General features: G+C 51.7%; 1 protein-coding gene across 5 annotated transcripts in view; it reads left to right on the top strand.

Moving 5' to 3' along the window:
- The window catches only part of RUBCN (rubicon autophagy regulator), a 56,970-nt gene that overhangs the window by 2,299 nt on the left and 36,672 nt on the right, over positions 1–17,999 (top strand). For all 5 annotated transcript variants that reach the window (XR_006417209.1, XM_044456197.1, XM_044456195.1 and 2 more), the window contains exons 2-4: positions 10,633–10,786; positions 15,569–15,652; positions 16,920–17,079. Coding sequence is in view for 4 of the 5 variants with exons in the window: in XM_044456197.1 (XP_044312132.1) it covers positions 10,633–10,786; positions 15,569–15,652; positions 16,920–17,079 (398 nt within the window). In the remaining variant the exon portion in view is untranslated. The remainder of the gene's footprint in view (positions 1–10,632; positions 10,787–15,568; positions 15,653–16,919; positions 17,080–17,999) is intronic.

The raw sequence follows: 17,999 nt of genomic DNA, 5'->3' as shown, positions 1-17,999 counted from the left end.
TTTTTGTTATTTCCGACAGTTGCTTAAGTTCCGTGTCGTTCTCAAATGCGTACTCAGCCTTGCCACCTTACCTAGTTTGGGTGGTAAGAGAAAGGGAAAACAAAGTGGACAGAGCTTCTCTATTTTGTAAGGAGCTATTTGTAGATTTTTCCTCACCACAGAACTGCCTGATTGGCATTGTGAAACTCGCTTTTCTATCTGCCCTGCTCCTCTCTGGAACCCTCCTTGTGTGAGTTGTGTGTTTTTGCATCTCTCTTAGCTGGGAGACAGTGTGAGGGCTGCCAAGTCTTGCCTCTTTTACTATCTTTTATTATTCTGTTGTAAGCAGTTATCTGTCCTAAATAAGGGCTTGGCAATCCAGTCCAGCCTGGGTGTCTTGGTCCAAAATTCCCATAATGTCTCACCAGTGGTTGTGCTGGCTAGACTCATGGAAGATGCAGTCTAAAACTGCAGGGTTTGCTGATTTGCCTACCTAAGCTTAGTTGAAAAACCCGGTCAGCTTATTGCTTTGCATATGCTTGGAGTATCTGTTTGAAGTATGTTATTTATTTATGATAAGATTGTCTTGCTTGTTCTGCCAAATAACTTAGTGCGTAAAGTGTCCGACAATACTTTCATGAAACATTAACAAACAACAAGACAAAATGAAAAAAGGCATAAAAGCTGGAGATTAAAAACCAACATCAGCATTAAAACTCAGCAAAGCGAAACCGTCTGATGGTACAACCTTATTCACATTTAGACAGAAAAAAGGCCTACGACTCCCAGCATGCCCTAGCTAGTTATGTTATGCTGGCTGGGATATGTGGAAAACTGTTGTCCTTTTTCGCATGTGTCTACACTTGCATAAGATTACACCCTCTATCAGATATCAGAAATTACAAAGGGAAGAGCGAAAACAGCTCTTGTGGAAGAAGGTTCCACAAGTGCGATGTGGCCACAGAAAAGCTCCTTCTTGGTCTATTGGAGCTTAAAGTGCAGGTGGAACGATGTGGGAAGAGGCGATCTGTTAGATACGCTTAACCCAGCATCTTGGAACGTTATAGGTAAATAAGAAGCACCTTGAATCGTGCCCAGAAATACTTTGATATCCAGTGGTGTGCTAAAATGGGCATGTGTTAGGCCTCACTTTGAGATGGGTCGCACTGATGCTCGGAAGGGGAAGGGGACGGGGAAGGTGAGGTCACACACAGGCTGGATGCCAAGTGCCAATCAGTCAAATGGGGGCAGATGAGTCATGATTGCTGGGGAGGCAGGGAGTTGTAGTACCAGAGCACATTGTGCCATTTTGGTTGGGATGGCTGGTCTGGAGATAGTCAGAAGACGGGCTGGTGGCTGAACACCGGTTTGGGAGGAAGAGAAGCAGAGGACCAGAGACTGGAATGCAGTTGTGCAGGGTGGAGGTCGGTTGAAGGGCAGTCTGTGCTATTCACTCTGCCTGGCAAATGACCGTGAAGAACATGACTTGGTGCAGGAATTATACCGTAGCAGCCAGGCCGCCAGTGGCTCCTTTCACAGTATGATCCTCGCTGGACAGAAGAACCCTGGTTCTCACACTGAATGTCATGAGGCTGTTAGAGGAGAGCACAGATCCTTCCAACTGGCATTTTTGACTTTCAATACAGTGTGAGAAGCAGTAGTTCCCCTCTACTCCTCACTAGCCAGACCTCACCTGGAATACTGGGTCCAGTTCTGGGCACCAAGATTTAAGAAAGATGCAAAAAAGCTAGAAAGGGTCCAGAGGAGGGCAACAAGAATGATCCAGGGTTTGGAAACACTGCCCTATGAGGAGAGAACTGGGCATGTTCAGCCTTGAGAAGAGAAGGCTGAAGGGAGCATGAAATCCCTCTAGAAGTACCTCAAAGACTGTCTCAAAGAGGAAGGTCAAGATCTCTTCTTGCTGATACCAAAGCGTGGGACACAGAATAACCAATTCAAGTTGCGACAGCCAAGATTCAGGGTGGACATCAAGAAAAGCTTCCTCACTGTCAGAGCAATAGGACAGTGGAACCGGCTACCTGGAGAGGTGGGGGGCTCTCTCACACTATGGGTATTCAAGGTGAAACTGGGCAGCCCTCTGAGTGGGGTGGTGCGACTTGGTGCCCTGCAGCAGCAGGGGGGTGGACTTGATGGCCTTCTTGGCCCCTTCCAACCCTGCTGTTCTATGAATCCATGATTCTATGATCTTTTTATCTTCTGTTGTCCATCCCTCTGGAATCTGTTTAGGTGTGGAGCAGTATATAAATGCTCTAAATAAATCAGAACAGATTGGGTGGTAATTCCTCAGTTTGAGGGCTGCTCTGGTGGTTTAGGTCTTAAGGTTTTGGGACTCTGCTGTCAAATCCCTGGTTCAAACCACCAGTATCTTGCCTTGTAATCTTTCTGCGCATCATGTTTCCATGGGCTTCCTTGCTACCATGTTCTCCAGCACTTCTGCAGACTCTTTGAAGGTGGTCCCATTACAGTCCATTCTCAACGTATGCAGGCTATTTGTCACCTTGGCAAGGCACAGGTATCGCACCTGCCCGAGGAGGGCAAAGGCGACGTCTGGACATTCAGAAACAAGCTGACTCCAAGCACGATCTTTCATCCTTCTCCATTCCGAAAAGACTGAATTTCCCCCTCACGAGGGGTCACTTTCGCCATTAAGGGCACTTATGCTTTGTCTGGATTAAGATTTCATTCGTCGGGCTTCCTCCAGTCTGTGACTGCCCACCCCGTGCAGCAATTCAGGGTAGCAGCACAGAGTCGAAGAGCTGGAAGCAGTCCAGCCCCTGCTCTGTGCGGGGCCCCACGTGAAAGCATCGGTGCCAGAAGGCTCTCCAGCTGCATCTTGAATGCCTCCAGTGTGGGAGGGCCCACAATTACTTTGCTAGATTCAGATGTAAAAGCCTATACAGAGAGCTGCCCGTCATCTGCTTGGTGATGACATGGCACCTCCAGCCCCGCATGACCTTCTCCAGTGGTTTCATGTAGGCGTTAAGCGGATTAGGGAAGAAGGTAGAACTTCGTGGGACAGCGCAGCCCGAAGGCCAAGACGGCAAGTGGAAGTTCCCCTCTAAATCTGCTGGCAGTGGGTGTTCAGGCAGGAGCAGAACCGTTGCAGGCCGGCGGGATGTCACCCCTGATGATATCAAAAGCCTCCGAAAAGTCTGGCGGAGGCAATGGGGACACGCTCCTGTGTCTAGTCCCCTGGCCAGGCCTTCTTTCAAACCCGGCTGATTGTTCAGGCCCATTCAATCTGTTTCATCCCGCAGCCTTCGACCTGGGCTGCTGCACTGCATTCAGGCACTTGCCCACAAGTGGAATACGTGGGGCTGGCCAGGAATTGTCCTGCCTTGCCCTGCTGCAGCCCCATAAGGACCAAAAGGCGGAGTGTCTTCCCGATGGACCCTGGCAGCTCTCGTGGCTCATGGGTGCCATCCTTCTGGAAAGTTGCCTTGCTCGTCTACCCGGAAGTCCTCTGCCTCAGGTGAGTTGGGTGTGGCCAACCTTTGCTGGGTCAGCAGCTTATAGGGGAATCGGGTTAGGTGTCAGCTCATTCTTGCTGCTGAGTAATATGCTGGAACCTGTGGTCAAAGTTCTCCTGGAGGACGGGTGCCAGGCAGCAGGCCCAGAAGAAGATCAGGTGTGGGATCTCAGGGCTGGGCACAGCAGTGGTGGGGGAGACCTGGCGGTGCATAAAGCGAGCTGGAGAGGCCAGACCTGCTCAGGAGGCATTGCACAGAGTGTGAGAACGGATTGTTCCGTGGTCACGAGCCCCAGGATTACACGGTGCCTCAAGTCTGCTTGGTGAGGTGCTCACTTTGGTCCACTTAACCCAGCAGGCAGCCACTGTTGATGCTCCCAGACCGAGGCTGTGCTGGCTGGAGAGGATGGGAGCTGTACTCCAACACACCTGGGGAGTGCCAGGTGCGGGAAGCTGCTCTTGCTGCTCCGCCGTCCCTGCCAGCAGCGCTGTACGCCGGCGGTCAGCTGGTCTGAGGCAGAGCCATAGGCCAGGTCGTGGATTCGACTCCGCACATGCCTAGCTGAGACCCTGCTCAGTTCGCGGCGGAGAGCTTGTCCTGCAGAGCTACCTGCCTGGGCTGCCTCTTCTTGAAGAAGGGGATCCCTCCTGAGGGCACAGCGGGCTTTCCCAGTGACGTGACGGACAGGAGTTCCCTGGGAAGGGACAAAACAGCCTTGGTCTGGTAACACTCTCCCCAGCCAAAATTTCAACGGCGGTCACGTCAGCGGCTGCTAGCCCTGGCGGCTGCATCCAGCTGCCAGGTTTGGAGGCAGTTTGCCGTCCTGTTGTGGGTACGGTCTCGCTGGGCACGGGAAGAAGCGGGATGCTGCCCCTGAGGACGGGCCCAGCCGGGCGTTCCGTCTGCCCTTTCCAGAGGGGAGCCTGTTCACCCACCGTGTCCTCGCCTCGGCTTCCGGCCTGGTGGGAGCAGAAGGCAACGGAGGAACTTCCGCTGCGGTTCTGCGCATGCCGAGGCCGTACGAAGCCCGACGGCTCTCGGCATTCCCTGGCCGGCATGGTTGGCTGGGGGCTGCAGTGAAGCACAGGGATCCTTCTCACAGGCAGGCAGGCTGGCTTCTGATGGCCCCTGGAGAGCTTCATTAGGCGTGCTCATTTAGCAGCCCTTCTGTGCTGCCTCAGGCACTGGCATTGTGCTAATTGGCTCCGAGCTAATCAGCCCGCAGCTCTTCCCCCACCGGCTTGGTCCCCCTCAGCGGCTAGCGGTGCCACACGGGCCTCCTCTCTTTTTCAGTCAACCTTCGCTAACCTCTTGCCCTCCACTGCAGTGGACCACGGCTTCCATCATCCACCTAGCTGGGGTGATGGGACTCGTAGTTCAGAACATCCAGGTTTGGTAAGGCTGTTTTGACTGCTTTGTTTCCAGCTTCCCAAGGGCAGCCGGCTTGGTTAGAAACCAGCCTGATGACATAAGCCCTTTGCTGCCTGCCAGGTGTCCAGGAAACCAGCCCGTCGCCTCTGGAGCAGGCTGTATTGAAGGCACAGCCTCCCGGGCCACGTTTTCAAGTTGCCAGGTGAGTGGGAATGGCCCTTGGAGAGCGCCTGGCTGGAGGCCCACGGCGCTGGCTGCTGCACGGGAGCCCTTTGCAGGCACTCGGGGAAATCGGATGGCTCTCCTTTCCAGCCACAGAACTGGCCCCAGGGTGTTCTGAATGCGGAGTCCGGCAGCACACCCAGCCTTTGCGAAAGGCTCGCTGCACTAGGGAGGGGCAGAGGCTGCTCTCTCGGTGGGAGGGGAAGGCTTGTGACGAGGGTCAAGCAGCCCAAGGCCTGGAACTTTGGGCACTTGTCAGAAAATCCGGCTACGTTCTCAGGGCCCCGTTGGTCTTTACATGTTGTGCTTTTGGCGAACAGAACTTCAGGGAGGACAGGGTCCAAATCGAGGTTGAATGGCAAGCCCAAAGCATAGCCACGGTGCAGGCCAAGGTCAGGAGCCAGAAGGATGCATCGGGGCAGAACATGGGTGTGGTCAGAAACAAGCCAAGAGTCGAGACCCAGGACAAACGGGTGCGTACCCTGGACTGCCTCGCAGGGCGGGAGACACGGCATGGCAGGGTGCACAACGTGCCAAGATCCATGGCGAGGCGAGATACGCGTGGCAACTGCAGCGAGGGTCGGGCAGGAGGCGGGAGCCGAACCACAGCAAGCAGGAAGCCCTCTGCTCCTGAGGCAAGACAGCAAGGCAGGCTGCCGGTCAGGCGAGGGGCAGCCACAGCAGCGAGGCAGCATGGAGGGCCAGGGCAGGAACAAGGTGCAGACCCGACACACCGGCAGCCCTGTGGGGCTGGGGCAATATGGCAAGGCAGGGCAGGGCACAGGGCAGGAGCTCTGCTCATGCGGCTCTTCCTCCGGGACTCGCAGCGGGTGCTCCTCCACACTCGGGGAGCTGCAGCAGGGCTTGGGACTGATCCTGCAAAAATAGTGGTGCTTGCTCTGGCTCTGGCACCCCCGCTCCTGACACGCTCTGCGCATGTTCAGAGACACATTCTATGGTGGTTGAGTTGATCGGGCATGTTTTGGCGAATAAAGAGCTTTTTGCAAAAGGATGGTGCGTTGCCCTGAATGTGCAGAGGGAGGAAGCCTCCAGCTCACAACAGACGTTCTCTTCCTGCTGTCAAGCAGCACCTTCCTTGTTTTCAGAGGCATTTCCGTTAGGGAGCCCCTGCTAAGCTTCTGGAGAGCCCCTAGATTCCAGTGCATGAATCTGGATGTGCAGGCAGGAAGTTGTTCTGAGAATTCACTTAGTGGAGAGTTAAGTGCAGGGTCTGTACTCTCCAGTAAAAGACAGGAAGGATGAGTCTTTCCATTTTCTTCTCATCTCAAATGCATTGCTAAAACACCCAAACGTTTAAAATCCACACAGACTGTTTCTGCAGCCCGGGCACTAGATCTGTCCCTCATGGTGCATTTTTCTTTTCTTTGCAACATCATGATAACAACAAGCAAGAAATGGTGCACTCCTGGGCAAAGGAATGAATCTGTCGCCTTCCCTTCTTTTGCACAGTTGGCAGGCTGTCCTCCTTTTCGGGCCTTGGGAGCGCAAGGCAGTTGGTTGCTGCCGCTTATGCGTGAGTGGAAGGGAGTGGCGTGGAAACCCACATGGCTGCTTGGAGCGGCGGTTCTTCCCGTGACCTGCATGGCACTGCGCTATAGTATCAGTGACGGCTCCGCTTCCCTCATTATTTCTTAATTACACCTCCGTCCTGCCTGACACGGTGTACCTGCTTTGCCTTTATCCTCTCAGCAAACAAGCTCACAGGATTAGGCTCAGAAGTAGCAGCTGTCCAAGGTCATCCTTTACGGCCGAGACGAAATTTGGTCCCAGACTCCAGCCATCACACTACACAGGTTCTGTCTCTCACTTATCGGGGGCTGTGGCATACAGGAACGTGTTGCAGGACCAGGGGAGGAACAAATTCTGGCTGCTAGATCTTCTTCCTAGCCGGTAGCTTTAAAAGTGTGCTCCTCCAGATGTTGTTGGACTACAACTCCCGCCCTCCCTCAGCATTGGATGTGCTTGCTAGAGTTCCTGGGACTTCCGACGCCACAGGGCACACGACACATTTCCCAGCCCCGCTTTAAATGTTCAACATGTATCTTTGCCTCACCATATGGAGACGCATTTGAGGTGCATTTGCAGTGGAAGAAAGAGTGTGGCTCTCTCCAGTTATTTTCCAAGTCTGGGATCCTGGGTTACTCATAGGGTGCCGCTGTGTTTGCTTACACCCAGCAGCCACCTTGCTCCCTGCTTGTAGCAACATTAAAATATGGCATTTACAGCTAGAAGATCAGCAGAGGAAATGGTTTGCCAGCGAACTGGTTAAGGTTGGTCTTGCTTGCTAGAATCTTCTCTTGCTGCTTTAGTTTCCAAGAACTGTGGCATTCTTCAGAAGAGACGTCCAGCCGTTCTGTTGTAGTGCATCTTTTACACTTTTGTGCAGAAGAGGACCTCGCAGTGTGTCATGTTCCGGTGCTGCAGGGCCAAAGTTTGCTTGCTGAAACGCCTTTTCCACATTAATGCTAAAACCCCAGATCTAAAAAGTTGTCCTTCCCTGTTTTGGTTTTGGAGATCTGAAAAATTAGTTTACCTTTCCCATAAAGGGAACTGTTGTGGGAGAGAGCTTTTTCTTTGGTGGTAACACTTCCGTTCTGTGTTCTGAGTCATTGCAGCTGACTTCATTGGCCATGTTTCTGCAGAACATCTGACTGACTTTACACTGAGTTCATATTTGTCTAAATATGTAGTGCCTCATCCAAAGGGTTTTTCATGGGAATCTGGAGGAGGAGGCTCTCGGTGGCGCCTTAGCCGTACTCGCTCTACGCTCCCTCCGTTAGCAGCGGTGGCGTGCCGGTTGCTGGGGAGCTTGGGCAGGGGGAGGTCTTGCACCCATCCTGCTGGAGGGATCCCGTGGGCATCTGGTTTGCCAGCATGTGTCCGGAGGGCTGGACTAGATGCAGCGTGGGCCTGATCCACCAGAGCTTCTCGTATGTTCTGAATCTGCAGTTTGTAAGAAGTAGACGGGACAGCGGAACAGGGTTCATGAGACCTGCTGGTAGTCATGGGCGCCATTCCTGTTGCCTCTGCAATGGGACCCACAGTGGGGTTGCCATGGGCCACGTCTGTTTGCGAAAGGGGCCATATCTCAGGGGCGACGGAAGGGCCCTGATTCGGCCATTCGGGTCTCTTGTCGAAAAGATACTGGGCAGCAGAATTGGGAAGACCTCACCTGGGCAAGGGGGAGAGTCAAGCATTATTGCAGAGTGGATGTGTTCTCCAGTGCTTTATCTTTCTGCAGAACGTTTTTCATTTCATAAGTTCATTAGCAGCAATGAAAGGATGACAGTTTTAACTATGGCATTCAGTAAATTTGTAGTTTCAGAGTTGTAGGTGAGTGAAATTCAGCATATCATAAACAGCTCTTTGGGTTGCAAAAATTTATTAGTGTGTCAACATTCCAGTCTTTTTTGGTTGTTTTTTCTTAAATTTAAATAAGGGAAATATATACTGCTGCCTTTAAAGGTTTATAAATATTCCAGTAAATGTACGTGTGCATTGGCCATATTACAATTAAATCACATTACATTTGCTTTATTTTGCCCCTCAAATATGTTAGGCCAAATACTTGTTGGATGTTAAACGAAAAAATAATGTGGGGTATTTTGCAGCGTTTGTTCACTGCAGCCAACCTTGTCATCCTCTTGATGCCAGATTTAAGATGCTTCTGTGCTGAGCATTGCAAAGCAAACACGAATATTCATAATCTTAACTCATCTTAGGTATTTTATATACCATAGGTTGTTCTAGATGTTTTCAAATTGTTTTTAAATTTTTGCACTTTGGGAAAAATATGGTACTTTATTGCATTGTGTGTTTTATGAACTACTGTAAGTCACCCAGAAAGCTTCAGTTATTGGGCGGTATAGGAATAATTAAATAAGGGATGAAACACGCTAGGTTAGATCAATGTATAATCCCTGCAGCCCCAGTTCCTGCCACAGAGAGTCTGCAGCATCTGAAAACATTCCAGTGTGAACTATCCAATGCACATTAACCTAATTGTGACCCTAATTATAGTATTAGGTTACTCCTGCTGTGGGATTATTTTTAATGGATTAATGGAAATGTCCTCTGGAGGATTTACATGATAGCATGGTCGAAATCAGGGGCAAGGGTTGATTGGAAGAGAATCTGGCAGTAAACTGATTTTTGTTCCTCCTTTCAGCCCAGCATGAAGGTGAAAGGGCTGGGCAAGGTCTGCCTGGGAGACACCAATGCAGAGGAGGAACTGGAAAGAATAGGGTATCCCAGGTTGAGTTCTTTCTGCTTATGTCAAGCCCAGCAGGGACAGCCATGTGCTCAGGTGGCAGAGTACCACCGTGGCGAGGGGAGGGGAGGTAGCCAAGGGCAAGGAAAAGGAGAGCGCTGCTCAGGAAGCCATCGGTCTCTGGGGTACACGCTCGGAAACAGCTTCGGCTACTTGCAGAAAGGGAGTCACACATATCCAAAGTGTGTTAGCTTGTCATTCGTACACGCACAAGCACACACAACCAGGCCTTCCCCACAATGCCTGTTCGTGCAATGCCTTTTTTCCAGAGTAGTTCTGCAGGGAGAGCTGCCTCCCCTCTGGCTGGCTGGGCATTTGCCAAGACTTCCACCATTCTGAGCACTCGGAAGCAAGGTTGAAGGCTGGTCCTCCCCGAGGGAAATCTTCTGTTCTTTGTGCCGCGTCTGTTCTTAATATGCAAAGCAGATTCTTCAGTTGGATGGGGAATCAGGAGGTTCTAAATATAGGCCTCGTTCAGGGCCCACCAGCCCTCGCTTCTATTCTCTCTGGTTTACAGTGCCCTTGCTCTTTAGCTGAAGTGTCCGGAGCTGCCTGACATCTTGTGCTTCCACGGTTGGAGCCGTTTTCCTTCTCTGATTTCCGTGTCTGCCGCTTCCTCCCAGAATACCGTCCATGGCACCGCCGCTCCCTCTTCCTCCCTCTGTGTGCCATTAATTCCTTGGTTTAACTCCCAGCTTAAATGGAAACCTAAATGCCTATGGTGGCTTCTAAAAGTCTTTTTAGTGCTGCCTTTCCACCCGGCTGTGGTGTTTAAGGCTGCTCACATAAGAGTTAAAAAGGAGTAGTGCAAACCCAGCTGCAGGAGGTAAAAACCCTGAACTTGGACCCGTGCATGATTCCCCCTTCAAGAAGCCTTCCCCCAACCCAGTGTCCTCCAGGTGCGTTGGACCCCAGCTCCAGGTGTGCTGCAGAGTGCTGGCACCATGCTGAGGAGAGGCTGCCTGGAGCCTCCACCACTCCTTTTCCCCTCCTCTGCTGTGAGGAAAGGGATTATAAGCCCCTTGGGGCAGAAATCCATCCCTCTCACTCATCTTACTTCAAGCAGCACCAGCCGCTTTGGTGATGCAGAGGCTGTCCAGACTGGCACCCCTTCCAGAGTGGCTGGATGGTGCGGTCTGGGTGGGGATCCTGCCGAAAGTGCGTGGGTACGGCTGTACTCAGCATAGGGTGCTGTTCTTGGCACAAGAACTACAGTGAGGAGACCTCCTCCTGCCCCGCGTAACCGGTGCTTTGCCGAATGCTTGTCGCCCCTTTCAGGAAGGAGCACTGGAAGCTGCTGGGCAACCTGAAGACGACCGTGGAGGGCTTGGTCTCGATCAACAACCCCAATGTCTGGTCTAAGTATGGAGGCCTGGAGCGGCTCTGCAGGGACATGCACAGCATCCTGCATCACGGACTCATCCCGGACAAGGTAGGGTGTCTTTCGGGCGCCCGCTGGACCAGGCCTGGTCCGGGAGGGGACGCCTGATTACTTTTCATTTGGGAAGGTCATGACCTTGTGTGGCGGAAAGAGACGCCTTGATCATCTGGGCCAGGTGCAGCCCTCCAGGTATTGCCGGATTGTGGAAGCTGCATCCAGCAACAGCCGGAGGGCCCGGATTGCCCAGTCCTGCTCTAACCCAGCTCTGCCGCCGCCTCGGAGGGCATGTCTTGAAAGAGCTAGAAATGTTAATAAGAGAATGCGGCCCTAGAACAAGGCTTGCAGGGCGAGTGAGGTAGGGCTGGGGCTGGGGCTGGGGCCGGGGCCAGCTAGCAGGTGGCTGTCAGAGGAGAAAGCGAAGGCATCGTGTATTTGTTTGGCGCAAGCTACAATCCAGGTGTCTGCTGATTAAAATCTCAGCCACAGTGACTGTAGGCAAGCACCTATCTTTCTCCGCCTCCAGCAGCCTCCTCACCTGCAGGAAAGGGAACACCTACCTGCATGCAGCCCTTTCCGCCTCTCTAGGCCAGCCTCTTCCAGTCAGGCGTCCTTCAGAAGTTCTGGCCACAACTCTCATTCGCCCGTCGACATGGCCCGTTTTCAAAGACAATGGGAGTTGTGGTTTAGAACACCTGGGGGGCACCAGGTTGAGGAGGACTGGCCTAGGCGGTGTGAGGGGGTCTTTCCTAAGCCCTGTTCTTTGGGGCCCCCACCGTTCTCATCTCTGCCCCTCTGTCATTCCTTGTCCATTGCTTAATCTTTATTTCATTCAGCTTCACCCACTCTCTCTTTTTATTTAAAGTTTTTCTATGCCATCCCATTACTAAGAAAGCTTTCCCAACACCATTCCTGCCAGCAGAAGTACTTGGTGTGTGTTCAGGAACAGCTGTGCTCCATTCGACTTCCCAGTGATGAGAAGACCCTTCTGTGCAGAGATCTGGCCATGATCTTACCAAAGTCTACGCAGGTGTGACCAGACATCCGGTCAAGTCCGTGTCCTCTTCCACACTGGTGATGCTTCAGAGAATGTTTCCTGGCTTGGCCTGGTGTGTCTTGTCACCTCCTGCTCACCCACTGCCTAGGGCAGCCTTCCCACATGAACAGCCAACTGGTCTCTTCCTGGTGGCCAGTGGAGCCTGTGGCTGCAGCATGAGGTGCAGACAATCAAGCGAACAAGAGCAGGGCACCATCTGCTCTGCCTCCGTGAGCAGGTGAAGGAGCAGCTGGCCAGGCAGGTACAGTGAGCGAGCGAGTGAGTGAGCGAGCTGCAGCGGCCACCCATTTTAAGATGATGGATGACAGGAAAAACACACAATGTTTAAAGGCAGGTGAAAAGCAGACTAAAAGGTGACAGAACAAGGATCAGATTCTTGATTCTCGAATACAGCTTTTCTGCGACTATCACAGATCGATAAGAACTATTGGATCGTGCAAAGAAATAGAAGAGGACAACAAAAAGAAAAACTTGAGAACTTTCCCAAAAATCTATGAAATCCAAGGGAAATTCAAACCAGAATTAGGAATGTTGAAAGACATTCAGGGAAAGCAACTATCTGACAGCCTGGCGCTGTCGTTATTTGTTTTTCGGCACCAGGCTAAGACCTTTTTATTTGAAACTCATTTTAATTGTTAATTTATTTGTATTTATAGGATTTTAAATCTTTTAAGCCGAGATGCACCGGGTTTTCATATTTTTACTGTTTAATTGTTATATTTATGTATTTTGTTTTTTTTGTGAGCCGCCCTGAGACTTTGTTGCGATGGGGGTGGCATAAAAATGTTTTAAATAATAAATAAATAAATAAGATAAAAAAAATGGTGGAAACAGAATATGGAAGAACTGTGCAGAAGAGATAAAAGGCGAATAGGCTTGTTCAAAAAAGGAATCCTATGAGGAAGAGAAGTGAAAGCTGCTCTGAAAGCACTTGGAAGGCATAAAGCCCCCAGGGTAGAGGGTTCCAGTAGAACCATTCCAAGCTGCAGAGGCTGAATCGGTCCAAATCCTACCCTGTATGTGCCAGTAAATGAAGAAAGCAAAGCAATAGGTCACACACTGGAAATGCTTGATGTATATTCCTATTCCCAAGATAGGAAATGCTAGGGGCTGGCATACTAATTTCCCATGCAATCTACCACCATATATGCACTAAGAAATGCTCAGCATTGAAGTTGGATTCTGAAAAGGTAGAGCCGTGGGAGGTCACCCCACAAATATACGTTAGCTACTGGTGCACACCCAATAATTTCAGAAGAAGATCAGTCTCTGCTTTATCAACAGACAATAGCAAAGCCTTTGACAGCATGGTTCATGAGAAACTATGGATAGTTCTGAAAGAAGCGGGGCCGCTTCAGCACTTGATTGTCCTGATGTGTCTGGCCTGCATTGTGGAAGGGAAGCTATTGTGAGTACAGAATATGGAGAAACAGAATGGTTTCCTGTAGGCAAAGGTGTTAGGCAAATAAAAGACATCCTTGTCTATCTCTTCAGCTGTAAGAAGAACATATCTCAAGGAGAGCTGAATCAGGAGCAGAGGAAGGAGAGAAAACTGGAGGAGGATGCTTCAGTAATTTAAGTTATGCAGATGATAACCCATTATCGGTAGAAAGCAACAACGAACTGAAGTGACTCCTGATAAAAGTGAAAGAAGAAAGTGCAGTGGGAGGACTGCAGCTGAACATTGAGAAAACAAAAATCATTATTGCAGAAGAATTGCATAACTTTATTGTCAACAACAAAGAAATTGGAATTGTGAAAGATATATATATCTTGGGTCAATTATCAATTCAAAGGGAGACTGCAGCCAGAAAGGTGAAGAAGGTGCTACTTGAAGGACTGAGGAAAGATCATCAAATATAAGGCATTGTTTGTGTCTAGGAATACCTTTGCACTGGTTCAGCTTTTGCATCAGTGGCCTGTTCCTGGGACAGACAGATCTCCCTGTAGCCCTGTATGCATCCGTTGTATCTTAAGTGGGTAACGGGCACACCTGGAAGCATCATGGAGTGCAGAACGCGGCTGCTAAGACCTAGGGGCAAAGGGCTGGGCCAGGTGAGCCTTGCGTTACATCCGCTGCGCTGGCTGCCAGCGAATTTCCAAGAGCGGTCCATGATGCCTTAAAGCCCAGGGCAGTTTGGGACCTGCATGGCTAAGTACTTGAAAGACCACCTCCCCTTCTGTGAGTCTGTCTGTCCCTAAGACCAGCCGTTGTTGCCCCTTTAAGTGCCCCCAGCCCAAGAGGTTGAGGAGCTAAGTGCTCTCAGCCCAAGAGGTCTTCATCTTAGTCTCTGCCCTGATGTTTCTCCCTCTCTCTTTGCATTGGTCTGTGTTGCTGCTTTTTAATTTGACAGTTGTGTTTCACTGGATTGCTTTTATGTCCTTGTATTTTGTAGCTGCTTCTACTCCTTTCGGAAGAGAAAAGCAGAATAAACAAACTGTTTAGTACAGCTTCTGAGGCTTACCTGGAGAGCCTGTAGGGTTTGGGCCGGGCCAGGCATGTGTTGATCTGAATTCCGCATTCTCTGAGAAATGTGCCGAATCGACTCCCTCTTCAAAGAGCCTATTTGGTTGTGGGTGTTTCCTTGAATGCATTTGCAAATATATTCTTGTTTAAAACTCCAGCTGTTTAGTATCTCTGCGCTCTTTCAGCATTTTTGTTAAAGTACCTGGAATTTGGCCCGGTTGTCTCTCCCAGCACCTCCATTCACATCATTGTCCATTGTTTTTAAGGAATACTAGCTGTCTTGGACATTTTAATTTAATTGGGAAGGGCTGGATGTGAATAAAATGTAGCCTGGTGCCTGAGGACATTGGCACCATAACGAAGTGACAGCAAAGCATCACCTTTGGCTTGGATTTTTAAAAATGATTAAATAACCAGGGTCACTTACACCCTAAGTAACTTTTATGGATGTTGGATAGGTGCTTGACAGTGCGCATCTTGGGCCTTTTTGGTGTTCAGGTGTGGGAGGTGCTGCATCCTTTTCCCTGGAGCAAATCTTTACTCTTAGGATAGATTTACGTGCTCTCTATAAAACACCAAGGTTTGGCTGCTGTCTTTCTAGCGCATGCGATTCTTCTTCCCACGTATGTTAGACTCATGGGCAAAGGAGGATGTAATCTGTGTTTTGTTATAAAACAAATGAGGCATTTTTGTTGTACTGTCCATTCTGGTGGCATGTTATCTTCATGCATTTGACAACCACTTATCCCTGTACATGTCAGTTTGTGTGTACAGCATATATAAAACAAAACAAGGACTCTGGAACAGTGACTCTGCTATTGCACGCCTCTTCGGCCTGTTTTTCCTTCTTGCTGCCAAAATACCGTAAATTCTATCTAAATGGATTCTGCCAATTGATCTGCTTTTAAGGAAACTTAAATCCATTTTGCATAAATTATGAATCGCCTGCAGCTTTGCATTCAGATGGTTCCAGGAATGCCTATGGCAGCTTCCTTTGGATTCTTGGCTTAAGTCGTGTCTGACTTCCATCTGGGGAGAGGCAGGTGGGAGCCGGATTACTCTTTCTTGCTGCTGCAATTAACAGAGTCACACAGAAGTCACACCTGGCAAGCTCTGGCCTGTAGTCTGTGTTCCGCAGCCCCGTACAGGAGTTCATTTCCTTCCCTTTTTGAGGCCTGCCTTCGCTCGGCCTCTGTGCGCGTCTGCGTGCGTGCACCCATCGCTGCACTCCCCTCCCCGGCTGGCCGCCGAGCGCTCGCTTGCTGAGCTGCTGTTGCCTGGGGAATGCCAGCGGTTTCTGTTTTCTGGGCAGGTGTGCTGCCGGCAGAGGGATTACTGGCAGTTTGTGAAGGACATCCGTTGTCTGAACCCACATGCTGCTCTGCACGTCAAGGAGGTGAGCTGCTGCCTTGGAGGGAAGGGAGGCCCATGTGTGGAGGGGCCGGGGGAGGAGGGCGGTGATGTCAGTGGCAGGGTCAGCCTGACCATTGTCGGCATGCGGCGCAGAGGTCGCCGCTCCCTGGTGCTTTAACCTTTAACGAGGGCGTGAAGGTCGCACTCTGCAGGGTTTGTCCGAAGGCAGTCGGCGTGTAGCGTGGAGGGAAGAGGAGGCTTGCCTGCCTGTACCAGTTGCGGACGAGCTTGGGCTGGCAGAGGCCTTGCCCCCATCCTGCTGCTGGGACCTTGTGGGCAGCTGGTTTGCCCCCGTGTGGATGGAGTGCTGGACCATCCAGATCCAGCGGGGCTTTGCTTCTGTTGTTCCTTCTGAACCGTGGCTCTCGCCGGCAGTGGGTGGGGGTCGCAGGCCAGTGGGGAAAGCAAGCAGCTGCAGAGGCGAGATTCGGGGAACACCACGCTGACAGCCTTTGCTGCCATCTCTCTCCTCATTTTGGGGGAGAACGCTGAGAGCGTGAGCCGCGTGTTTCTGGGCACGAGCTGGAGGCAGCCCTCGTTGTTGTGGGAAGGGGAATGCTGCACCCAAAAGGGGCGCAAGGCCAAGTGCAAGGGTCCTTGTGCAGTGCCAGGACCCTTGTATGGCTCCGACCAGTGAGCCAGCCTGCCCAGAAAGCTATTATGGGGTGGAAGAGTGGTGCCCATTCTGCAGTTAAGCCGCTTTCTAGCCAGTGTCCGTGCAGTGCCCTCCAAAGCCAGGATGAGGGGGTGGCTCAGTGACTGCATCCTTTGGAAGCCCACTGCGGCTTGAGTCCTGCTACCAGATCGGGGGGTGGGTGCATGTTCGGGGTGGGCTTCGGATCCCTGGCTTTCGCAGAACATGTAGCCCTCTGCTCGGTCAGGCCCGGGACATTCCTTGCCGTATGCTGGCGATGCTGCAGCAGTCCCCCTCACCAGGGCTGAGCAGGCCAGAGGGTGCCATCCGTCAAGAGCTGGTGGCACCGGCTCCGTCCCAGGAGCAAGCAGCTCATCTCTGCTCCATCAGCCTTGCGAAGCCCTCATTTTCCCTGTTTTGATGGCAGGAAGCTGAAGCAGAGGGAAAGAGACTTGCCCGCACGGCTTCACATACAGAAGCCCCATCAGTGCTTTCGGAGGGTGATAAATGGCAAGCAGCTGGGAGGGGCCTTTCCTCCGGGATGCTCCGCGATGCCGCAGTCGGTGACCTCTGGCTCCCAGACTGCCTTTTCCTGAAAGTGCCGTCTGCCTTCCAGTTTATCGATCTGCACGAGGACGGGCAGCAGAGCGCCGAGAGCGCCAGCGGGCGAGCCCTTGCGGAGCGCTGGCTGCAGCACAGCCTGCAGTTCCACTGCCTGTCGGCTCAGCTGAAGCCTCTGCTGGGGAACAAGGAGTACATCCGGAAGTTCTACGCAGGTAAGAGGAACTCGGCACCATCTCCTTTTCCCTCACCCGGATGATTGGCCTGATTTTCCTCTCTTGCCGAGGAGTCTGCCCTGAGACGTTGCATCTCCACCGTCAGCGGCTGGCAGCCTGCCGGCCGTGTGCAACTCCCAGGCATCCCGATCCTGCTTTCTGCCCCCCCCCCCCAAAATTCTTCGTTCACCGGCATGCAGCCAGCTAAGATGAAAGCCCCAGAATGGCCGTGTCGCTGGTGCCTCCTGAGCTGAGGCAAGAAGGCCACGGGGCATCCATGGGAAAGAGACGACAGAGAAGGGAAAGAGGCTGGGGTGGGGGGGACTGACCTGGGCTCAAGCTCCTCGTTACAAAGGTCTTACGATAATGAACTGAAGTAGAAACAGTTTAAGGAGAAGAGTTGCTCTGGCTGGCTGGGCTCTCAGTTGAGCTGATGGAGCTCTGCTGTCGCCCTTCTCTCCTCCGGAGGGGCCGTTGCTGGCGGGCACGTGTGAAGGAATGTTCCAAAACTCCTGTATCATGTGCGTGTGTCTATGTCCTTTTAAAAAGATGACACAGCACAAGAAATAAGTCAAATATCACAATATGGCAGATGTCTTGCACGGAAGAATGGTGAGAATAATTCAGAGGAAAGGTTTGGTGGGTAGAAGCTAATGACTGCAGAGGAGGCGGGCGAGCCAGGAGGTTTCCCTGGAGATGCGTCCCACGGCCACGGCTCTGCCGTAGAGCAGGTGCCGAGCGGGGCCTGCGCCACTCCACAGGTTGCAGCCGAGAAACTCACGCTAGGTTTGGACAGCCCGCTTGAGCCCGGAGGGTGAACAATCCGATCCCAAGTGCTTTGCTGGCCAGAGAGTTTGTCCTGGTGGCTTTTTGAAAGTATCAGGGCTTGTTCCTTCGGCTGCCGATTGTGCCGGTCGTCA

The sequence above is a fragment of the Varanus komodoensis genome, unplaced genomic scaffold, assembly GCF_004798865.1.
Source record: "Varanus komodoensis strain SLA01 unplaced genomic scaffold, ASM479886v1 scaffold82, whole genome shotgun sequence".
In the NCBI taxonomy this organism is placed as follows: domain Eukaryota; kingdom Metazoa; phylum Chordata; class Lepidosauria; order Squamata; family Varanidae; genus Varanus; species Varanus komodoensis.
Note: the sequence above shows the minus strand (reverse complement) of the source record. Positions and strands in the feature narration are given on the sequence as shown.